General features: G+C 45.0%; 1 protein-coding gene across 3 annotated transcripts in view; it reads left to right on the top strand.

Moving 5' to 3' along the window:
* ARHGAP32 (Rho GTPase activating protein 32) overlaps window positions 1–24,982 on the top strand; it is a 464,420-nt gene that overhangs the window by 243,143 nt on the left and 196,295 nt on the right. For 2 of the 3 annotated variants that reach the window (XM_019546988.1, XM_019546987.1), the window contains exons 4-6: window positions 8,725–8,816; window positions 11,468–11,509; window positions 11,890–11,974. In XM_019546988.1, coding sequence (XP_019402533.1) covers window positions 8,725–8,816; window positions 11,468–11,509; window positions 11,890–11,974 — 219 coding nt within the window. The remainder of the gene's footprint in view (window positions 1–8,724; window positions 8,817–11,467; window positions 11,510–11,889; window positions 11,975–24,982) is intronic. The other variant, XM_019546989.1, reaches the window with a different exon arrangement.

Below are 24,982 nucleotides of genomic sequence, written 5' to 3'. Positions count from 1 at the left end.
GGTGGGGGGAGGCTCACAGAATTGGGCTGGGGGTTGGTCGGTCCTTGGGGTTGGGGGAGGTCCATCTGGAGGTGTTGGGGGAAGTAGCAGTGGGCTGAGAGTAGCCCAGTCAGCATTAGAGGAAGGTAGGAACAGTGCAGCTGTCGGCCTGGGATAAATGACTGGGCTTTCCCAGCCCTGGAACCACGCTCCAGATGAGTACAGATATTCACTAGGTGGGGCTAACCCAGGGGTTGGCAACCCCTGGCACGCGTGGCCATTTTGCTCAGCACACCACTACCGACCCGGGCTCTGGGCAGCTGCTGCCTGCCAGCCACAGACCCTGGGCTGCTCCCAGCAGGCGACTAGGAGGCTGCAAGCAGCCCAGACTCCATGGCTGGCAGCAGCTACCCAGAGCCCGTATTCTGATCTAAGTTAGTTCACCTCCTCCGATGAACTAATTTAGCCTGCCGTTTGTCACCTGTCTTAAGCTCCCCAAATGTTTGCACAGACTGGCATTTAGATTGACTTAATTCTGTTTAGGTTGATATAAATGTAACGTCTGCATGTACAGGTCCAGATTAACCCTTTAGTGGGTCCTAGGCAAGCAAACTTGCGGGCCACATGCAGGCCAGTCAAGACCTTCCTCGTTACCCCAGCATTGCTGCCCGTGGGGAGCGGGGCTTGGAGCCACTTCTAGGAAGCAGCCACTGCAGCAGCAAGGCCAGAGGAAGGGAAAGGAGGTGGATGCGGCCGTTCACACTACTGCCTTGGAGGGAAGGACTGGGCCCCCTTGCACCTCAGGGCCCGAGGCCCATGCCTAGTTTGCCTTTGTGTTAATACGGTCCTGTGCACGTACCCTGGCAGTGCCTGTCGGCAGATCCAATGTGACTGAATTCTCCATCTGTTCCTAACCCTCAGTGAAGGAAGAAGGTATACCAAAGTATCTACTCCTGAAATGGCGATGCCTTAGCTTTACTTACTCCGGACTAGGAATGGACAGACCAAACAGTTGTATCAGGTTCAGCTACGCAGTAGCAAAATCCCCCACATTTATGGTGCTGTAGTTTATCTGTCCATACCTTAAGTCTCATTGATTTTCAGTGGGGCTTAGGCACAAGTCCAAAATTTCCAAAGTATCTGTGCTTCATAAAGAATTTGAGTGTCTCACTTAAGGTACCCACATTTGAAAATATTGTCTTAATTGTCCATAATGTATGTGTATGGTGGTGAAATGCGTAAATTAAATAATTAAATTAAATAAAAAATAGTTTCATTTGTAATTGGAAAAGAATGTTAAAACCGCTGCATTGCAGTGAAAAACTCTGATCTAAAGCCGCTTGAAGTCAATAGACTAGGTTCTGGGAGGCCCTAATTTGATTACTAAGTTTTGGACTAGTGCAGACTTGAAGCAACATTGACATTAAACTATGAAAATCAGACTAAATAATTTGCATAAACAGATTTGTTATGCAATTACTGGGTTTCCACAGAACACTGATGCATAGAAAATAAGGAATGAAAAGTAACAACTGCAGATGCTTGTGAGCTAATTTTAAAATGTAAATAATTCAGCTGTTTCAAAATGATTTTTAAAATCAAATTGCTGTGACAAGAGGCACAAAAGATGACAAATCTCATTTTAGTGGATTTTGTTTATATTTTGAGGGAAGACTTATCAAGGGTAACAATCTGTATTCCAGGTTTCAGAGCAAAACCAGTATAAATCAGTAATAATGGTAAAGTGCATGTGTGCACACGTGTGTGTGCATGCGCATGTGCTCGTGCATTTTGGGAAAGAAAGTAGCTGCTTTTATTTTGGTGGCATGCTTAAGCTGCAATAAATATGTGTTATTTATCAATACTCTTCCATTTCTTGTTCCATCGATGGAAATTTTTCCTTTTGCCGGTACTTCATGTAAGGGCTTCTAGCTCAGAGGAGAACCGTCATTCTTCTCACGCTTCCTGATTTTTGAGATTTCTCAAATTGGGCCCACTGGTAACAAGATTGCTTTTCTGAAGCTGGCTCCAACTTCAGTCCATTTGGAAATGCAGCCCTTTAATTTAACAATCAAAGGAAATGTACTGCATCTCATTGTGGACTGTTTAAATGAATGCACACTGAAAGAATACCAAGGCTAGGGACAGACATTACACACAAACTCGTGTAAGTGATCCGAAACTGGTTTAAAGTTGTAACAGAACAGACATTCAGTGCACATAAGCCAGTTTGAAAATGGCTGAAAATGGTTTGAGAGGGAACCTGGTTGAATGTAGTATCAGACTTAACTGATTTGCCACCAATGTCTGTCTCAGACCCCTTGCTGGTTTAAGATTAACCAGACTCCCCCAGCATCCCAGCATGCTCTCTGAGCTAGGTGACTGTTCTACAGCAGAGCGGGCCCCTCCCCTCTGCTCACTGGCTGATGCTCCAGCAGAGGCTTGCAGGCACAGCGGATCTGCTGGCTTCCCTGTGCTCCCCTCCCCTCTCTCACCACTTGCTGTTTAAGCAGAGATCCCTTCCCCCTCTCTCCCACAGCACCGACCATAGCCAGCATGTGGTATGCTAGCTAATGCTGTGTAAAGCAGATAGGACAGTGTCCACTTAGGGCTTTTTAAGCTAATCAGCAGCTCAGCTGGTAATGTCCCTGCATTCCTTCCTTTGGAAAAAGCTGTTTAAGAAGAGCTTGAACTAAAGAGCGAGGCTTTGTTTTCTGATAGGGTGCTAAATGCTCATAACAGAGCTGATAAATGCTCGGTTATCAAGGAAGGGGGGACCTCTCCGTAATCGCAGCATCCTCAGCCACACCCACAGCCCCCTCAGCTCAGCCCTCCGGAAGGGAAGGGAGGGCTACTCTAGCATCCCCTGGCTTCTAGCCTGAGCCACTGCAGGCACGTGCCTGCATGTCTGGGATGTCTGTGCAGTTGCATAGTAATTTAGCCTAGCTAGGTTAGACTAACCTGCAAAGATTAAATCAATTCAGGTTTTTTGGATGTCTGTCCCTAGCCAGAGAGGCCCAGAACTCCCTCCAGCATGATTTGGACACAAGTCAACTGGGAAGGGGAGAATAAAATGAGTTTTCCAAAGAGAAATGTTGGCACTGCAGTCTCTTCAAGTGTGGGCTTCTGCCTACACAGCTTTGAGTCAGGCAGGGTGATCTGTACCCACAGCTGTAAAATGGCTTGGAGCCCACCTCTTGCTGTCAGAGTCACTTACCAATTTTCACATGACGCCAGCTTCTGCTGCAGGTGGGAGATGGAAAAGTTATGTTTCTTCCCACAAAAGTTCTTTCCCATGGAAATCCAGACAGGCAATACATCAGGCTCTGCTTAAAAACTGCTTACAGGAGTGGCATATTTAGTACTGCAATTAGTTATTTTATTATGTAAAAGAGCTGGAAGGTTTATTAAACTGGCTATCCTCAACGCTAGAATTCATAGTTGAGACTCTTAAGTATTTTGCTAATGCTGTAGACTACAGTAATTGTTTAATTAATAAAGTTCAGTCAAGGATTGTTTTATTTAAGGATATAAATATTGTAATTGTTTTCCTTCAGCATGTGAGTGCATATTTTATACACAGACTGCTTATAGGGCAGTGATATTAAAATACTGCCTAGGTGCAAGTGTAGTGAGAGTAGCTGTGTCACTGATTCCAACTGAATCAGTAATGCCCAGGGGAGGAGGCATTGCTCATAATTGCTGTAGCATTGCACTTCCAAGGGCAGCACGTAATGCAATTAGGGAGGAATTCACCTTTGTGCAGAGAATCTCTGTATTACTGAAATCCTACACACGCCCTCAGGGATTTTGTTCCTGCTTTTCAGAGTCGATACCCTTTTTTTTCCCTTTAGACCTCTGTTATTGTTTTAAATAAAACATTAAGTGATGGCTGATGGATATGTTTTACTATTAGTTTTTCAGCTCTGTATGCTCGGGTGAGGCTGGGCTATTTGATCCCACATGGTTTAAGATAATTGCTTGCGCAAGAGGGACAGGAAAGATCCCCGTGCCCCATATGAGGTAATATACAGTGTAGCACACACTAAATGGAGGATTCTTTCTTTTCTCTGAAGCTTCAGGTACTGGCTAATGGTGGCAGCAGCAGCAGCAACAACAGCGAACTGTACTAGGCTTGCCAGTAGTTACCCAGTCTTTTAAGATGGCTTCAGTAATATTATAGAGTTGTCAGAGAACTGAGCCTTGGCCTCTTTCTGCCTGGCCTCTTCCTGCATCTTTTGACTTTCACATACACAGAAACCACTTGGTATGCTCTTACTTTGGATTGTATGAATGGAAGCTTTCTGGGGCACGGACCGTTTTCTTTTTTCTGTGTTTTGGAAACCACAGGGTATACTTGAGCTCTATTACCCTTCTGGCATGTATTAGCTCTGCTCAGCCGTCTCTCTCTGGATTTGTTTAGAAACACAAGAATTAGCATGCCAGATCAGAGCACTGGACCACTCCACTATGCCTGTCATTAGTGAATGGCTTTCACAGAATGCTACTCTGTTCTTGCATTCAAGTCGAAAGGACCACCTTACCGTCTCTCGGCCATTTGTTATTCTGGACACTGTTCGTGTGCATGATTCGGTCTGTGTTTGGCCTGTAGTTGTCCTCGTCCTTTGCTGTTTTCCTCCAGGTCGCTAATAAGCTCCTTCTGGCCAAGACCAAAGGATCACGTATCTGTCTGTTCTCTGAGCTTCCACACTTCTTTGTTTCCTCTGTGCCTTCTTATTTTGCTCTTGCCAATTCCTTTTACAGTTGTGTGCCATGCACTTTCTGTATCCTCTTCCCAGCTTCTCTGTGGGTCTTCTTGGTTGCCTAGGTCTTCCATGACTGACCTGTACCCACCCTTCATTCTGGATAAATTTTATTTTTGAAAAAAGGAACCTGATTATGTGCATAGGTGGTTGATGCCGTGGTGATAAGACAGCATCATCATTCTAGACGTGCCCCATTCAGTATTTCTCCTCTACAACTTGCCGTTGCATTGCTAACTTGCCATTATGAAGACAGGATACTGCGCTAGATAGATCATTGTCCTGTCCCAGTATGACTTATGCTTATGGAGACTCAGTCCTTGTAGTATCCAGGTACCTTTTCTTTACTCAAAGAACCTTGTCTGCCAAGTACCTTTCAGTCTCAGTCTCAGGAATGCAAGTGAGAAGTCAAGAGCCAGCAGGTCTCTTGCGACCTTATAGCATTGCAGCCCTTGTTGGTCCATTTTAGGGGCCTTGTTACACGTTGTACGTTGAGCTGCTCAAATGTTGATCGGTGTTAGTGCTAGCTTGAGTTTGGAGCAGTCGCACCTTAAGGCTAAAAACCTTCCCTGTCTCTCTCCCACCTGAGCAGCTGTGACTTGTCACTTAAGAGGGCTGGCAAGCAGGGGTTGGACTAGGAGCTACAACTGAGTTGCCACTGCAGGGCTGGTGAGCCAGGACAGGCTCCTAGCCCTGCTCTAAGTGGGGGGAGTGAGGAATGGGTTGGGGGGAGGAGGGAACCTGAAGCTGAGAGGCGGAGAGCTGTGGGATGGGGGTGAGTAATGAAATGGGAGCTGGAAAAGAAATGGAGGTGGGGAAGAGTGGTGAAATGAAGTCACTAAAGGATAAAATAAAAAGAAGTATAAAAACAATAAAAAAAGAGAGAGACTTTAAAAAGAAATAAAGAGGGAGTAAATTAAAGAAGGCCTTATTTTAAGATGATAAAAGCCTTTGTCTGTTTGGCTGTCAGTCTGTCTGTCCGTAACTCTCCAGGCCAAGTGCGCGTGCACTGCTCTGATTGGCTGCAAGGGCCTGGAGCATTGCAGACAGAGGGGGCAAGGGAGTCACCCCCCCCCCCCCGCTACAGCAGCTGGCAGAGAGGGGGAGGCGGGAAGAGGGGAGGACGGGAGGGAGAGAGGGTAGAGGGAGGGGGAAGGCAGGGTTTTTGGTGGCAGCACCCCCCCAGCGCTGCTGCACCCCCCCTCCCCAAATGCTGCCCACCCCTGATGACACCCGGCAGAGAAGGGGCGGTGGGGGGTGGGGACATGTTGTGTGCCACCGAGTATTAGTGGCCTTGCAAGCTGCCCTCCCCACTGTCCCTGGGGGCCGGACGGCAGGGGGTGGGGGACATCATTCACGACAGGCAGTTTGCTAGTGTTTTAATAAATTGGGTTTAGGGTTGGGGTATGGGGGTGCTGGTTTTATTTCCCAAGGTGGCTGGGATGTGGGAGCAGTGAAGGTAGGTGCTTTTGGGGTGCTACTCCCCCTGCCCCAGGAGGGACATGCCAGCTCATGGGGACCCAGTCCGGCTCCTTACCTTGTTCCCTCCATAGCCAACTAGACCGCTTCTAGACCTGTCTGTGCTCTGCGACCTGGCTAGCTGGTATGTGCATGGGCTTGCAGCCCTGGAAGTGGGAAAGTCACACTACTGGGAGGAGGGGGTTAGTTGACTTGGTGCCACAACTGTCCCCTGATCAGTAGAGATCAGGGGATGGAAAGTTTGTCCACACAAAGCAGGAGGGTGGGGTGGTTATACTGTACCCAGGGATGCTGGAGGACTGCAACTTGGGTGGCTCGTCTGTGGGGAGTGGCCGCACACTGATGGAACATGAGCCGGGGAGCATGGACCAGAGAAACCTGCCCTGGAGTGGCGTAACTTTAAGGTGCCTGAAGTGTGCTTAAAACTAGTGTCAGCTGTTAATGTACGGACAATCCAGGGGTTAAGAGCTCCGGGAGCTGCTTAAAATTCATGTGTAACAAGGCCCTAAATTGTCATCTCTATATGGTATCTCTTTATCTGGCTGGGAAGCCACTGAAAGCAAGGGCCGTGTTACTTTGAACAGTATGTAAAGCACTGACGTAGCCTCTGGCACTTCATTGCCTTGTGCTGTGAAAAGAAAAGAAAAAGTTTCAGAGCTAGTAATGAAGCTGTGCTAAAACTGTGGCTCTAAATGCCTTCAATTAAAGAGGTGCTTGAAATCTAGTCCTGAATTTTACTACTGTGAATACCTGTTAAGTAGCCAAGGGAAGGTTCTTTTGCTGCAGATCACATGCCTGTTTTTATTCTAAGGGTAAATGTCACCAATAACATATATTTAAAGGCTTGGAATCCTATTTATTTGTGGCCTGATACATAAAGTAAATTGTCTTCCTTATAAAGAGAGTAAAATTGTTATTTTGAATAAGGATACACAGAGCAGTGTAGAAAAGTACAATCATCCTGTTCTCCGGTGTTCAGTATGAAGCTCACAACAGAAGAAAACTGCAAAGTAGGAAGATTGAGCCTCTGGCAATATTGAAACCACTCCAACTGCTTCTGAAATTTCTGGATCCCCTTCACGTCTTTGTCATCCATCATTAAAGCCTGAACCAATTCTTTCTTAAAATTGTGGTGACAGTTACTACAAATAACAAAATTAATGCTTCAGCCCTATTTCCTATGTGCATGGCTGAGCCCGTGTACATCTTTATAGAGGTTCACTAGGCCTGTGGGTGAACATGATTTTGATTGTAGGATCTGGAAAAATCAGAGCTGTACCACAAGGTGAAGTTCTGGCCTAGGTGAACAACTGTGCACTAAAGGACCCAGTATCTGTACCTTTTATTCTTAGATGTTTTAATGATACAGACTTCCTATGCATCCTATGAGCGATGTGATATTTGGAGACACTGAGGAGGTAACTCAGGCCTCCAGTAAAATCATCTTTTTTTTTTTAGCGGAGGTAAATGAGTACCCAAGGGATGTAAATACAATTCAAATTTATCCTTCCGAGTGAGGCAAACTATGAAGACGCAACTGCTGCTATTGCACCAGCTATGTGCTTTTTACCCTTTGTCTTTCGGTCTGAAACTTCATTAGTGACGGGACAGTAAATTTTAAAAAGGTCTAGAGTGTGAATGACTAGGAAGTTAGGAATGTTAAACAACAACGCAACATGCACTTACAAGCAGATGTGTATCTTGTGATCCCTTTTTGGTGTACCTTTTAGTATTGATCCAGGCTTTTTACTGTGTACATTTAATTAAGCCAAGAATCCAAAACATTTCCAGAAACATTTCCATGCTTAGGCACTTAAATAATTAAACTGATTTTCGACAATGCTGAGGTCCTAGCAGCTTCTATTGCCTTCAGTGGCTGCAGTTCTGAAAATCAGGATACTTGTTTAGGTCCATGTATTAGCTCCTAGTTTTGAAAAGCTCTTCCTTATTAATTCCTTGGGTTTATCATCTCTTGTATCTGTTACTGATTAATGAGATTCAGGGCTCTATGGGAAGCTAATTGCATGTGAGATCAGAAACTCTGGACTCAGGCTACAAACAGACATTATATTTGTCCCGGAGTAAACCATTTTATGCTAGGACAAAGTGACATTGTTTAAATGTTTGTGTCCGTTGTCCTGGGATACATCCTAAAAAGGTTCATGGGATAAGAAGCACTAACAACTTATTCTGGGACATAGCAAAGTACATCTGAATGGTTATGTTGGGACTGCATCATTGAAGCAATGGTGGAAAAGTGGCAATTTATTTAGCCTTACCTAACCCCTTATTGTAAGAGCTATGCGTGTACATGCCAGTTTTGGGATATTTTTGTTTTGGGACAAACACAGACACAACTTGTTCAGGGACAAATGCAGTGTCTGTTCCTAAGAAAAGTGCATCTGGAAAATCGAATGGGCAGGGTGTACAAGTAGCTTGTGTTGGAGGCAACAAAATGTAGTGTGCAACCTATCTAACAATTCCATTTCTTCATTTTTTGTAGGCAAGAGGTGCAGATATCCCAGATATTACAGGGGAGCTGCCACTTCGGACATGTGGCAGCACAGCAAGCATGAAAGTGAAGAATGTGAAAAAGTAAGAGCAAAACCATTGCTTTTCTTAGCTCTGTAGCTTTTCTGTCCTCTCAGCACACCCTGTTAATCTCCATTGCATTAGCTATGTTCAGCAGAACCAATGTATCCAGAAGCCTAGCGGGATTTGTGGTAGTTTCCGTATCAGAGCTACATAGACCTTCAACCTGTGAAAAGTGGCCTGCGGGTCAGCAGTTCCCAAACCAGGGGTTAAAGTAGTTGTGAGTGGGTTCATGAGCCTGTCGAATCCGTAACAAGTCTGCAGTTAACAAGCGGTAGGATTTTCCCAGGCCTCAGCTGCTTTACAGTGACTGTCCCCATGCGTGCAGTTGCTCCATTGTAATGAGAGCTAAAGCGGGGGCAGATTAGCCTCTTTTTCATTCAGGTTTCATTCATCCCCTGCAAGCAGCGCTGCCTGGGTTGCACCAGCCAAGCGCTGAGCCGGCCCCATCCCACACAGGTGGCACTGCCTGGGCCACGCCAGCCGAGTGCTGAGCCTGGCCCCATCCACTGCGAGTGGCGCTGCCAAGACCGGCCCTGCCCCTGTGAGTGGTGGGTGCTGGGCTTGGCGCTCAGCAGTGCCACTTGCAGGAGACGGGGCCAGGCTTAGCACTTGGCTGACGTGGCTCCATCCTAGGTGAGTGCTGCCAGGCTTAGCACTCGACTGACACAGTCCAGGCAGTGCTGCTTGCAGGGAATGGGGCCATGCCAGCCAAGCCCAAGCCCATTCCCTTGTGAGCAGTGCTGTAGCACGTGTCTACCTCCCTGAGTACCCAGCCTGCAGCGATGACACACAGGGGCTGGTATAAGTCAACCCCAAATTTCTGATCCAGGAAGTTAGGTCAACTTGATGCACCAGATCTATGAAATCCCTAACTTTTTGGATCGAAAAAATGGGGTTGACTTATACGCTGCATGGGACCTGTATACTATTAAATACAGTAATTGTGATCAAGGTTTTCTCTAAGGTGTGCGTGTGCGTGCCGTGTACCTGCTGGGATAGGAGCAGGGCTGCGGCATGGGACACTTACATGATGGTAAGTTCCTCCAAGAGGCAAGGCAGAGGCGGAGGCCTGGCCGGGAGTGGGAGCCTGGCGCGGACTCCACCGGCTCCAGGGAACTGCTTCATTCCCCTGCTTTGCCTCAGGGAGTGAGGAGGCACATAGCATCAGGACTAGGGAGTGGAGCACTTCCCCGGAGCCTACGGAGCTCACCGAGCAGTTCCCCAGAGCCAGTGGAGCCTGCGCCAGCCCCCAGCCCCATCCACTGCGAGTGGGGAGGAGCCACTGCCTGCCCCGAGTGAGGCTCTGCCGGTGCTGGGGAACTGCTCTGCAGGCTCCGGGGAAGTGCTCCACTCCCCAGCCCTGATGCCATGAGCAGTTCCCCCGAGCCAGCAGAGCCTCACTCGGAGCCGGCAGTGGCTCCTCCCTGGGGTGAGGCAAGGCAGGGATGGAGGCTGGGGCTGGTGCAGGCTCTGCTGGCTCCGGAAAACTGCTCTGCATGCTCATCCAGCTCCGTGGAAGTGCTCCACTCCCCAGCTCTGATGCCATGTGCCTCCTTGCTCCCCGAGGCGAAGCGGGGGAATGGAGCAGTGTCCCAGAGCTGGCAGAGCGCGTGCCAGCCCCCGGCTCCAGCCCTGAAGCCCCTAGCCCTCCGGCCTCCAGGCCCCAGCCCCTGCTGCCTGCCTTGGGTGAGTAGCTTACCTTTGGTAAGTGCCCCACGATGCATCAAAGCAGCGTGCTCACAGACTGCTTCTCCTTAGAGGGAACACTGTGATCAGTTAAGATAACGGGCCTGGATGTTAAGGCTGGGAATGGATGTAACTTGTGGTGTTGGTGCTTGTAACACTTGCTTGCTCTTTTGGCGTGGTTCCAAAGCTCACTTGGATTTTGGATCTCACTCTTGTGATTCAAGCTCTTGTAATTTCCCATCTGAATATGGCTCATTAAAACAAACTAAGGGGAAGCTTGTTCGGTGCGTAAGTGTGATATTTCCCGCATCTTCCTGTGCTCGGTAGGAAAGCTAAAAGCAACTGTGTGGCCTTTCTATATGTTTTCATTAGAATTTTTCCCTCTTTCTGCTGCCTTTTTTCAATCTCTTTTTTCCCTGTAACCTGTTCAAAGTGCTTTTTTTCACTCCTTTTTTTCTCTAGCTTCTGTCTGCCAGGGGAATGAACGCCTTCCCTTGGCAGAATGTATTCAACGGCCAGAAGCTGAAGTTTTAAACTCATAATCTGTGAGTGGGTTCAAAATCTGGCATTACAACTTGGCCCATACTTACCTAGACTGCTGACCTAACATCCAGAACTGTCCAGCACTGATCTGTGCATTCAGAGCCCTCCTTTTGTCATGCTGTGATGCTGTTAGGGAAAATGGCTCTTTGTTCTAGTGCTTAGCAGCCAGATGCTGTGTCTCACTTCCCACTTAAATTCCCGTGGGAAGGGAGAGCCAGATAATGACACTCTCACTGGCTCACAACCAGAAATATCTATAGGCGTCTATAGCAGCTTCAGCAGAAGCAAGAGCATGTAGCAGAGCCAGAGACGTCTCCCCTGTCAGCCATCGCAGTAGCTTGGGACACTTGGGGATGATTATGCCTCACCTCTGAATCTTAAAAAAGCCAAAGGATAAAAAAAAATTTCTTCTGCATCCTCAGATACACCCACCCAGGACTGATGGGCTGTGATGCCTTTCACAGGTAAACTTCTACTTTCATACGTGTCTCTCTTGCATCAGGGTGTTCACAGATGAATACTCCCAGCGAAGGTGAAGGTGGACCAGGTCTTGGAGCATCCTTCCCTATAGACACTATAGATGGTGATGGAATGCATGCTCTTCCCCAAAGAGGCAATGATAAATGTCCCTTTGTGGCTCAGTTTACCTTCCTCACCGAATCCCTATCCTCACTGCTTTTTAATGCCTCACATAAAAGGTGTTGTACATTCTGGTGGCTTTAAGACGGTGGAGCTTCCTGGACAGGCACTTTAATAATGGGTTAGCTGCATTTTGTCACAGCGTTTGATTCCAGCAATTCTTTCAGTGGTTTGTACCTTATGGATTACTTTTAATGTGCTTCAGGTTATCCTTTACCAAGGGCCACTTCCCGAAGATGGCTGAGTGCGCACACTTCCATTATGAGAATGTGGACTTTGGCAACATACAGGTGAGTTTTGCTTTCTTTTATATAAAATTGGGTTTATTTTTTGTCATTGTTTAAACTACACCAAGCATTTGATAGCACTCCAGGTAGGTACACTTTAATTTTCTGTTATCTGGGTTAGCTCAAGATTCTACTTTCATTATACTTATGCCCTCTTGAAATAGAAGGGAGAATGATCTTTCTCTGGGTTTGAGTAATGTCAGGATTTTAAGACAGCTGCTCCAAACAATTTTGAATTTTTACTCAACTGGTAGCGAGCATTTGTTTCCTGCATGGGTGTGCATTTATATAAATATGCATATGCAAATATATGCAAACCAAGTATTTATAGCATAGATGTGAGTTCAGGTTTGGTTTATGTGGTATTTGGCACACGTACACCCAGCAGGTCTGTCCTCCTTAAACGAATAACAGGAGGCTGTCAACCACCTCATGCTCTTTAATGCAGTGCTTGCTTTCAGAGACCGGTATCACCATTGATGCCTCTAGGATCCACCAGCTCTGTAGCCAAGGGAGGATTGAATTCCCAGGCTGCCCCCCTTTAACATCTGAATCATTTTGTGTAAAGTGAAGTGAATTAGTTACAGATTTCTAACGTTCTGCCCTTGAAAGTTGTGCTTCTGCCAGCATGCATCCACTCTCCCACTGCCGGGGAACATTCTGCCCGATAAGGAATCAAATGATCACATCCCAGTTTCAACTTATTGTTCAAGTATGTCTGCTTTTGGAACGATAGGTTTGCCCAGTAGCACTGGTGAGAGGGAAGAGTGGAACCGTCTGGTGGGCGATAGCTGGTAAAGAAAACAGTAGACAAAGTTCAGTCCCTGTTCTCAGAACTAAGAGGCAACAGGCTGTGTTCAAAGCCGCATGTTTTGCTAGATGCTGCACGCATGTGTGCATGTGAACATACATGCGAAAGCCCTAACCTTCTAAACAGGCAGGGGAAAATGGGCACAGCATGGAGAGGTGAAGTCACTTGCCTGAGCTCATGCAGCTGATCGGTAGCAAAACCAAGACTAGAACTTGTATTGTGGGACTTGTATCAAGTGTCAGTCTTGGATCATGTTGCCTTTCCATGCTGCTCTAGTGTTTACTTCCAGTTCTTACTGAAGTCAATGGAAGATATGCCACTGAACCAGGAAGAGCAGGATCCAGCTTTTGTATTGCATGAAGTTTCTAATGAGAATCACAACTGTTTTCTGCTCCTCTGTATCTGGAGAGCATGACTAGCTCTGCCTCCCTACCCAGATCTCTTTTTATGTTCTGAGCTGACACCATTAATCTTTTTGTTGTTTTGAAGAGGGTTTCATACAGGTGTAAGTGCTGAGCAGGACTCCGTCTAGATTTATATTGTATTGCATTGTGCATTCCCCTGAGAATGCTCTCGTCTCTTCCATCTTTCAAAAATAATAAGAATATTGAGTGCATTACCAGACCTCCGACATAATGATGTTCTTGAGCAAGATTGCGTCCTGTGGCTCTCTATTATTGCTTAAAATATTTTGAGGACAATGATTGGACTGTGTTTGTAGTTTCAGTACATCTTGATGTGTGTTAATACTTCAGGCATGGTTAGATGGCAGTGATGCTGAATTTAGTGTTCATGAAAAGGAGCTTCTAATCACAGTGGTAAAAGCATGTGTGATCTTTTCAAATTTTCTTCATGTTATTTTGCCCGTGAACCTTTATCTGGGGTAAAAGTTTGAAATGTGAAACTCTAGGCTTTTAATTGCCCAAGGTACTCTTGAAAGTTAGGACTTCAGATCCTAAGTCATTTACATGTTTTAAATAGTTTTTCCCCAGGCTCTTAGCAAAAAAAAAAAATCATGCTTAACTGTAGGGGTACTTTCTTGCATAATGTTAAGCATGTGCTTAAATTTATTTATTGAATCAGAGCCCTACTAGACCCTACCTTCTGGTTTCTACGTTGTGCCAGTGATAGCTGGTAGAGTCCCATTGGGCAGCAACTTTCCAACAGGAATAAGAAGCACTGTAAGAGAGTGGTTGGGACTCACTGCTCCTGGGACCTAAATCACATTCCCCAGATCTCTGACCGTGAAAGGCCATGGGCATTACTGTGGTTTCTTGGGAGAAGACCAAGTATTAAAAGCTGTCAAAGAAAAACAAATTAAAGCTCTTAGTTTTATCTATTGATGCAGTTCCCTGGTGTAAAGCATAGTGCGGTATTGAACCTTAAACAAGTGACAGTCCTGAGTGGTTCTTTTGTGCTAGTGGATTGAAGTAGACAAGAGAATAGCAGTAGGCTGGAATGACATGCTTCTTGAATGACAGCTTGGTACCTAGTTGCAAATTATTAATGTGCATCTGAAGGCATGGTGGGTGTAATTTCTTGGTAAAAACGATGTGCTCTTAATAATTTGCATAAGAGAAATGCAGCGTTTTATAGCTAGAACAGTAATTGCATAAAGGTGCCTATTAACAGTCTGGCCAGCTTTCAAATCTCTTTGTAATGTTTATATCACATGCAATAGGGGCTTGGTTGTGCAATGGGTGTTAATACCTTGACATTTCACCTCTAGATGCTCTTAAATCAGCCTCATGAGACATGAAAGTGGATTTGTTCTGTTCTTACTCTAGTGCTAACAAAACCCCACTCACATCAGCTTGATTTTTCTCTTTTTAAAGAGACCCAGGACTGGTCCATAAGGGTCGTTGCCCATCACCAGTGAGATGCCCTGGCAGTTGCACGACCATCGTGCTGAACGCTGCATGGGTTACGCAGTGAAGGAGCTGTGTGTAGCCTGGATTCATCCACTGGATGGGAACTCACTTGTTCTTGTGTCTCAAATTCAGATACACATTTAAGCTGAGATTTCCAAAGCAGCTTAATGAGCGTTGAGCATGAAATTCCATCTGAAACGAGGGGCAGAAGGCAGTGCTTCGTTCGTCTGATGAAGTGGGCTGTTGCCTGCCAAAACTGATGCCTCTCCGAACTAGCTAGTCTCTAAGGTGCCACTGGGCTCTGCCTGCTGCCTGACTTCTCACGAACATGGCTAACTACTTCTCTCTATAGGAGACTTTGAAAATCAGTTTTAAAAAACTCTTGCCACTTTCTATAAAATAAAATGCAAATGACATTTACGGAATAAACCGTATTCCTGTGAAGGTTTCTGTGTGGTTTGAGTCACCAGAGTGCAGTAGAGCTGCCCATTTTCTCGTTTGAATTGACTTGCTGCTATTCAAAATGCTTTAAAGGCTGATTATAAAATGTTATAAATGGGATTTTGATTATAAAATGTTATAAATGGGATTTTGGTTTGTGTATGTCCACTTGGCGTCCTAGTTCCGTGGGCGGCGTGACATCCAAGGCATGAAGGGTGAGCCAGCAGCCGTATTTGTCAACGTTGAGAAATATTTTCTTTGCTCTCTTATTGTGAGAAGTAACTTCCTGGGTTTTACACTTGATTTAGCTGTGCATTTTCAGCTCTCAGCAGGTCGGTCTGGTGTATGGTTCGCTGTCACCTACATGGCGGACACCAGGATATACTGAGTTCTCATCCCGAGTGCACTGCTTGCTTGCCCTGACCTCAGACAAATTAATTAAACGCCTTTGTAACAGGATGTGCTTTGATGACTGCAGCAGTATAAGGAACTCACTGGTATAGAGACAAATTATATTCGGCTTGTCAGTGTCTTGGTTTTCACTTGTGTTAGTAGGGATAATAACACCTACTTCGCATTGGGAGTTATGTAAGCTATTTGGTGAGGTTTGTGCAGTGCTGTGGAAAGCTGGAGCATAATATGATATAAAGTATTATTATCTTAGCAATCCACTCTAGAACAGGAGGTTGCATTAGCACAAAAGAGGCAAGAAGCAAAGCAAAGCTTTGGAAGGCTCTTTCCCTTTTGTACTGTTTTTTAAGCAGTGAAACTATACAATATACTTTCAGCCTGGATTTGAGACAGTGAAATTAAATCCTTTCACAGAGAGCAGCTTTAACTGGCAGAAAAAAAATGGCCATAGCTGTAAGGCCAAAGGCTGACTAGCCAGGCAAGTAGCTCTCTTTATTGGGACACCCTGTTGATACCAACACTTCAGTAACGGGACGTGCTTTGTTGATCACAGCAGTGTAAAGACTTCACCGGTGCGTTGATTAAATACATTATTTTATCACTGCATTTATCTTTCAAGTCTGCACTGTTGACTTTTTAATTTGGGGATGAAAGGCCAACCTCCTGCGCAGTGCCTTTGTTGTAGTCTAGGGGTGGGTGAGGTTTTGCAAGCCTCACTCATTTGGAGAAGTGGAGACGGGAGCTAAACCTCTTGCCGCCTCTCTGCAAGCCATATTTTCGATAGCAGGCATTGCTACGCAGTGGTTGGAACGTGCTGATTCAGAACGGATCGGGTGGACTGAGCTTCCTTCTCCTCTGTTTAGCTCCTCGCCCCTTTCCACCCTTATTGTCTGGTATCTGCGATGTGGTGTTTCATGTATATCCTCTGAATTTGATTAATGATAGATGGGAAAATATTGGTGAAAAGACTCGCAGGTCTTTGTACATTGGACTTGTTCATGCATATTATATTCAGCAGCATAATCTGAGGGAAAGCGCCAGGCTTCCAGAAGATCAAGCTTCTTTCCCCCCCCGTTCTCCCACTTGCTTGCTTTATTTGTTAGATAAACCATTTAGAGCCCAGTTAAGCAAAGCAGCTTAGCAGGCAGTACCTTAGAAAGCACTTGGGAAGTATCATTTATAATGTAAGGGTAACGTGGTCAAAATTCCCCAGACTTCCCATTTGAAAAAAAGGCTGAAGTGATTCCAGGGGCATTAGCTGCCTCCGTGCCTTTAAAAGTCTTGGTCTTCGTCTCTTAAAGCCCGTTAACTTCCAGTGAGACTTAGGACTTGTCTACACACAACAGTTGTACCGTTTGAACAAAAATGTAGCAGTTGCGTAGCTCAGTGATCTAATAAAGTAGCCATAAAGGTGCTTATATCAGTCCAGACCAGCATTTGTGTGAGCGTGGCTGGAGTGGTGTTGTAGCCAGGAATCGAACAAGAAACAAGGGAGTTTCTTGTGATATCTTTTCTATGACTAGCTGTGCTGCTGTGCTGCAGATTCACCGTCTATGAGGTGGCTATTGCAGTGATAGTTGATTTTACTCTTCCTTGTTGTGTTGGATTGCTGTTGTCATGCTTTTCGGTAGGAGTTTTGGGTCTGCTGCATAATGACCCAAAAGTCAGTCTCTAGGCTTATATGGCTTACTTTAGTGGAATAATGAGTATGTCCTATGTAAGCTGATCTCTTTTGGCGAAAGTTAGGTGAAGATGACGATTTCTCAGTTTTCCTCCTTTTACAACTATGCATACAGTTGGACTAATAACAGATGGGACACAGACCCTCTTATTTCTGAGCGAGGGAGAGAGGGATGGGTAGTACTAATAATGAACTCCATCAGTATAGTTTATTTGGTGCATGTTTTAGAAGTAGAGTGTGTTTGCTGGTCAGCCTTGTAATTCCAGTGTATTTTGTTCTATCCAGAGCCCAAGAAGCTGGAATAAAGGGAGGAAAGAATATTTGCTTTCCTCTAATGACCTAATGATTGATGCAAAGTACCCTTTCAGTCGGTGTGCTCCATATGTGCTTTATAGTAGCAAGGAAAAAATCCAGAGACTCAATACTAGAAGTGGGCTGGATTACTACAGATGAAAGATCCAGTTGCTTATCCATTAAACTCTGGCACTGAAAGTAGCAGGAGCACGTTATCAGTGACAGAGGAAGTATTTAAACTCAGAATTGCTTCCTCCAGTCCAGGCAGCAGCTGCCAGGAGTCCCTGTTACACGCTCTGCACTACCGTTTCCTGTGAAATGCTTTTGGCAAGCTGTGACTGCCCAGCTGGGTTTTGTTCCTGCGGTGGCTGTGGTTGTACTCTGTTGGTCCTTTTCTGGCGTGCCTTCGGAAGTAGTAGCCTTGTAGAAATCAGTTTTGTCCCCTCTGTGCCTTTTGTGAACAATGTTGTTGATAAACAGGGATCTGGGTTTTCCGTTTGTCATGGCAAAACATGGTATTTTCTCCTTTTAAGGAGAAAAACGGGGGAAATGGCTGGGGGAGTGGGAGGAGGCAATCAGCAGCGGGTGCTCTTTGCATGTGCACACATGTATGCCTGCACATGGCTGCCAGGCAGCCTGGAGAGCAGCTTGCCACAGGTAAGTCTGGCGGGGTGGGGGTGGGAATTGAGGCCCCCATAGTAAAGGAGAGAGTTGGGCAAGGCTGGGGCAGTGCGTGGGGCTTGGGGCACAGGGCCAGAACGTGTGGCTGCAGGGCCCAGGTGGGGAGCGGCACGGGGTCACAGGCAGCTCACTCAGGACACTGGGGCAGGGGGTGGCTCCCTACTGCTACACGCACTCCTTGGGAGAGCATGGGAGGTACGTGCCCCCCTGATTTGTGTGCAACGTGTGGGGGTGGGCTGGCCTCCGGGCTCAGGCTCCCCACCCAGCTTCCCTCTCCTGGGGCCTCCGCAGCCCAGCAGGCAGGACCCAACATGGCAGGGCAGAGTGGGGCGGGAAAGCTTGTTGCCACTGCTGTGAGCCCCGCACCACCATGGCAAAGTGCCCCAACCCTCCTGGCAGCAGTGGGGGTGGCGGCACAGAGTTGGGCCCTTGGCAGTCCCTCTCTGCCCGAAGGGGGATGGGGAGCTGGGCTTCATGCTTTGCTGTACCACAGCTGGGGCTCAGGAGCTGCGGGGGGCTGTGGACCTGGGTCCCTGGCCCTGTAGCTCTGGCAGCTGGGTGTCCCCTCCAGTGGGGCTGAGAGGCCTAAGGGGCTGTGGGTAGGGAGTGAGGGGCACCAGCAGGGCCCAGGGGGCTGTGGGTGGGGAGTGAAGAGCAGTGGCAGGGCACCAGCAGCAGGGCTGCTCAGCACCCAGCTGCAGCTAGCCCCATGCCCTTGTGAGCAAAGGGGTCGGGGGAGCTCTGACTTTTCACAGTAAAAAAACCCCAAATCAAATGCCAAAATGTATGGATATTTAAAATGTATTTTATTATAGTGATTGAGGCACTGGTAGGCTTCCAAATTGCTTTAACATTATAAATACAGCAATATAATATTGCATTCAACTGATACCTAAATATATAACGGTGTTTCATTCTAATCACAGAAACCATGGATTTGGGGGGTTTTAATTGGAGATTTTCTATGATGGGTGTTTATCAGACTCTTTGTGATTTTTAAACACTGGAAACCAGGACCACTGTTGATAAGGTTATATGTTTTGCCTTTAAGTAATGCTATGGGGGAGAAGATAAGCTTATACATTTAAAGCTGTGTCTATGTCCGAATCTTTCTGAATCTCTCCGGTTCGATTCAGAGAGTCTAAAGGGTCCTCTGATTTGAGATGGATTCGGAGATATGGCCACCAAATCAGGCCGAATCTCCGCCGAATCGAATCGGGGGCTGAAGCTTTGCACAGCCCTACTTTTTATCTCTTCACATAGTTTGCTGCCTCCTCCCGACCTCAGGAGCAATCTTTCCTGCTTTCTGGCCAGAACCACCTGCCCCCTCTAATATGCTCCTTTTGCGGTTAATCCTCAGCGGAGGGAAACTTTGCAAGTGCCTTTGGGGACCAAGGGGTTTCAGAGCAGCCAAATCTAGAGTGTATGTGGAAACTGCTTCTAATAACTTAATTCCACCAACACCTTCCTCAGAATTGGCCCCAGCCCTTGCCAGCATCAACAGATTAAAAAAATGGGAGTTTGGAGGCCAAGCCTTTTAATGCCAAACTGAGCCAGGAAATATTCAAGGAGTAAGTTCACCTCAGTTTTTGGATCCTCATGTTTCCCACATGCCGTGTCCAATTTACTGTTAACTTCTCAAAAACTTTTACTCTGGAATTATTTCATACCTGTGAAATTTCAGCCAAATTGGGTTTCTTCCAGTGAACTGGGAAGAAATCAAGAATAACTTCAGCGTTAAGCATGGAACAACTGACATCTCTCCATAATACAATACTATTGTTACTAGCACCTTTATTTTTGGGGAACAGCACAAATGACCTTATAAAGGGACTTTCCTCTCTCTTTAGTGGCTGGTTCAAAAAACAAGAGGTTCCCAAGTGTCCGGTGTGCATCCTTCTAGAAGCACCAGTCCTTTCGATCAAGTAATAGTCCCTCTTGCTTTAAGCTCTAACGAAACCATTTTCAAATCTTGCTGATCGCCTCGGTGGAGTCGGCTAGGTTTCCATTTTTAATATAAAGCCTTTAATTTTCTATTTATTTAGTTAGTTTTGGAAGGCATTCAAATCCTTTTGTTGCTGTGCCTAAGTCAGTCCTATTACTAGAAATATGGTGTCTCTCCTGCATAAGGGACAAGAGACTTCACGGACCAAGTTTTTCAGCGGGGTGGAGCTGACATTAATAGTGTTTCCCTGGGAGCAGTTCAGAGCAGACAGTGCAGCCCCCTCATTTCTGCCACTGTAGGTACATACAGATGACTAGTCTGCATTTGTCTGGGGTTGTTTCCAGCTGCCTTTTCCTTCTCTGAATGTGCTTCCTCCCTGAAGCAGTGTTTTCCTCCCTAACAGGCAATTTCTGAAGCCAAAGTAGTGTTGTAAAACCTATTTATCTTTGTATAAAATAATAATTCCGTTTTCTGCCAGTGCGAAATCAAAAGTAGTATGTGGCTATTGAATTATCTTTCAAATGAGAGGGTCTTTCTGTTCCTATCACTTTGGATTAAATGCCTATGTCTGGTGCCATGTATTCCCTTTATTTTAGACCGAGTCATTTTTAAGTCTAAATTGAATCATCATGTGGTGTAACCCAATAACATTTGCCAGAAGTGAATGTTTCGCTTTTGTTTCATGTGGCCGTTACCCTTTCTTCTCTTGTCATAGAGGGAGCACAGGTCACCAGCTAAACGTTAGACGCCGGCTCCAGTTGCAAGGTTTTGAACTTCATCTTGAGGGGCATTTATGGTCAAAGTTTTGATTTGGACCGAAATGCCCATCCTTTCTGATGTTCTTGTTCCCAGTCCAATTGGTCTGGGCACTTGCATGTCATACTAACTGGAGGATAGCAAATGTAGAAATAGGCACTTCTCAGAAGAATACGGTGAGTCTAATTTAAAATGTCCAGACCACGGGACACTTTTATAAACTAACTGAGAATAATCAGTTTTGTAGCCATATGCCTCAAGAGAAGAAATGAATTCATACCGTTTCCTTCAGGACTGGGACACTTTGGTGAATGTTAGCTGTTCCAGTGACCAACATTTTTTTGAATCTCTGCCACTTGAATGTGTTTCTTTTTGCTCAGACTATTTGGCTAGAATAGTAAAGCTATGAATCATTTTTTTTTCTTTCAAACTTGGGACACTAATATTAGTATTTAAATTCATATTGAGGCCCTTTATTTTTCAGATGGGCTGAGAATCCCCAGCTCAGACTGACTGGAGAAAGAGCTATGGGTAGCTTCACCCTTTTTTGCAGTTTAGGTAATTTTTTATTAAGCCATCTAACTTTTGGCACATAACTTTAAAAATGTTGGCTTACTGCTTTTTTTTTTTTTTTCCTTTTCACGCTTTAGGTACAGGGAGTAGTTTTGGTCTTTATCAGCAGGCAGTGGCTATTGCATGACCTGAGTAAATCTTAAAAGAAACTAAGAGCTGGAACAAGCCCAGCTGCTAACTTTGGCAGTGACCTACACTGTTTGCTGCCATCATAAATCATCTTTAGCAGCATGTCACAGAAATATATAAAAATTGTTTTAATCAGCAACTGGAGCAGAGTTGTGTTGGAAAATTGTTCTTCCCTGAGGGTTAATGATCTGGAAAAAACAGAAAAACGTATTGTGTGTGTAATTAAAATTATTAAAAAAAAGGAATCCATGTGCTCCAGCAAAATAGTCCTTATTTCATACTGTTACATACCTTGAGAGGGGATTAAATCTTACAGTTTTATATACAGTAAGTCATTCTGTTTAACAAGAAGAACATTAGAAATACAGGCTATGTAGCACTCAGGGCATTACAAATATGCCAAGGTGGTATGGATTTAATAACTAGCAAACTTTATATACATATGATCCCTTGGATTTATAGAAGCAGGGAATATTTTTGTTCTCCAGTGGAGGTTTGACATGCCGGTGGATGTATTAGCTGCTAAACCAAACATCATTTGAAACAGTTACGTTGTGTTTACTATACCTGCTTGGATAAAGGACAGTTTATTTAGTTTGTGCTTGCGTGCCAGAGATCCTGGTTTCCATGAGAGAGTTGGCTGCTTAGAGGCAGCAAGTTAAGGTACCAGAGTTGAATGCTATTTATCATTAGTTTTAGATTTTCAGTAGTATATTTTATTACTGTAATATTGGAGTTTTCATGCATTTCCTTATTAAAATGCTTGGATAGTGTGGCCTAATCTTGTCTAGTGCATCTGTCTGAGCAACTGCGTTGTCTTTTGCTAGGGGTTGAGGTTGACACACGTGACTTAGAGCAACTGAATTTTTTAATTTGACCCGTACACTGGAACCCTGGAGAGATCATTTACTACCTGTGGAGGTGGGATTTACTTCCCAGGTTGTTTGGGTCTTTACACGTCTGCAGGCTTCTCATGTGGATCTGAAATGGCCCAGAGGTAATGGCTACCGAGAACAGGTTTTTTGTTCTGGTCTGATAGACATATCCCTTCACCGGCACCAGTACAGGCATGGTTTGTAGGAGGCATTTTGGCAAGTCTGTAGATTTCTCCATGCTTTAAATATTATCTTCCTGTTCTCTGCTTGCAGCATGGTGCTTAGGGTGTGAGGTTCCTATTACGATGTCCTACAAACATAGCATGACCTTCAAGACCCTAGGACTTGTGTACTGAAGGGCAGCTTTGATCTCTGTTACAGAACCAGAGATTATCAATTATCCTTCCCCTTTTTTTTTCTCTCTGCCTACTACTTTTGCCTTCTGGTCATTGTGTTACTAGATCCTTGGCATTCAGTTTGCAGTTGTGCTGCTAACAGCACTTGAACCCGAATGCATCTAATTACACACCCACTAGAAGCCCAGTTTAGCAATGTAGTAATGACTTGAATGGCTCAAGTCATTACTTGAATGGTTGTATGGCTCATTTTGATTAAAATATTTAAAGTGAACTGCACATGGACTCTGTGGGGCTCTCCATCTTCAAGACTCTAGAAAGAAAGAAGGGAAATGATAATTGATGGTCTCTGGCTCGATAACAGAGATCAAATACTATACAATTGGTCATCTCTAATTTCTAGCTGTGCTGAAGCCCGTGCAGCACATTCCTCAGTGCAAATAAGCAAATGACTCAGGTTTTTTCCCTCTACCAATGTCTGAAAGGACTACTAAAAACAAGTAAGTAGGTGGCTTGCTTTTTTTTTTTTTTTTTTTTTACGTGTTTTCAATGTATAAAAATTTCCCTCTTACTGGACTGAATTAGTTTCCCTTGAAAGCTCTTGATCTTTTAAGAGCAGATTCTGCAGAAAACTTGTTTGGGTATTTTGAGCATCACATTGCTCATAGTTGATTTTCTTAGGCCACTGAGGCTAATAACTCCCCTTTTCATTTTTCTTGCTTTGTTTTTTCATGCCTTGTGAGGTTTCTAATTATTCTAAGTGGTAAGAACTTGGGCTTTTGAGCCTCAGTTAAAGGGGTTTATGCCTCCAGCAACAGTTTGCTGCCAGCACTGCAGCCCCACACAGACATTTGTCAGCTATAACTCTGAAGTCAGAAATGTTGCCCAGTGAGTGGCACTAAACCCCATGCATAACAAGCTACTGAAATAAAAATCTACAGTGTCGTGTACCTTATAATATATGCTTAGAATCCACAAGCCTGCCTTAAAATTAACTCTCCTCTATCGGGTGGATGATGAAGCTTTTAAATGCGGTGATAAAACAAATTGCCTACTAGAAAAGCTCATTTTCAGGCAAGCTTTATGGTTTTGTCCTGCCAGTTTATGTCTAGGTACTAATAAAAATCCTCCTGAGTTACTCTACCCTGCAGCTGCATAGCCATTGTTTGTAGTGCTTTACTTTTCCCTTCGTTTATTGTAAATCAGGGACATCAAACAGTCCGTCTTTTTAATTGACTCGAAAATGATTATGGCATGGGTTTTTATTTATCATGGTTCAGACTGCAGAGATTCAGACAAAATAGTTTTACAGCATGAGTTCTGATTATCCTTAAAATGGGATTTTTTTCTGGAAAGAGTGGCAGATGGATCGGCAAGGTTCATTTGTGGTGAGCCCTGTGATGACTTTGGGTCTAGTGCTCTAGACTGAGTGTGGGAACCCTTGCAGAAGGGGTTGGTGTGGACTTTAAGCCTTTGGTTTCAGGTGAAAGAGAGCTGCAAGGTTCATCAAGCAAAGGAGCTCTGAGATGGGTGATGTGGGCTGTGGGATCATGGTGACGGCCCGAAGTGTTGGGAACAACAGAACCTACTTCATAGACGGCCTCTCATCTCCCTTGTTTTGTGGGCTGAGGTTAGACGTAAGGTTGCAGGATTTGGCCAGTTCATATTTTTAAATAACCAGCGGATAGATTTGGTTTTGAAACCCTGCTGGGGTCAGTCAACTGGAGCTGGCGCGCACCCTTTGCATTGACAGCAGAGCTGCAGCAAGTGGGTCAGCTCATGCCTACCTGCTGAGTTTCACTTTCCAAGTTGTGGGTGCTCTACATTCCCCATCAAACCCTCACAAGACCCATACCCCTTTATACACAGTCAGGGGTCACACAGCTGGTTTTCAGCCAATTCTGGCCACAGGATGAAAAGGAACTTCCTTTAGAGCTTGTCAGTGCTGCTTCTTGATACAGGAACAGTTTTACCGCTGGTTAGGAAAAGGTTTGCCCTTTGCTGAAAGCTCTGAGCATGCTGCTTCTGCATCTGCCAGCTCCAGGGTGCATAAAAATCAACATTTTTTTAAATTTTAAAAAAGTGGATTTTTTTATTTAATTCAGATTTTTTGATTAAACTGATTTTTTTTTTTTAAGATTTTTTTTTTTTAAAAAAAACATCTATATAAAGATAGTTTTAATTTAA

The sequence above is a fragment of the Crocodylus porosus genome, unplaced genomic scaffold, assembly GCF_001723895.1.
Source record: "Crocodylus porosus isolate Cpor-Errol unplaced genomic scaffold, CroPor_comp1, whole genome shotgun sequence".
Classification (NCBI taxonomy): Eukaryota; Metazoa; Chordata; order Crocodylia; family Crocodylidae; genus Crocodylus; species Crocodylus porosus.
This window is presented reverse-complemented; position numbering and strand designations above follow the sequence as displayed.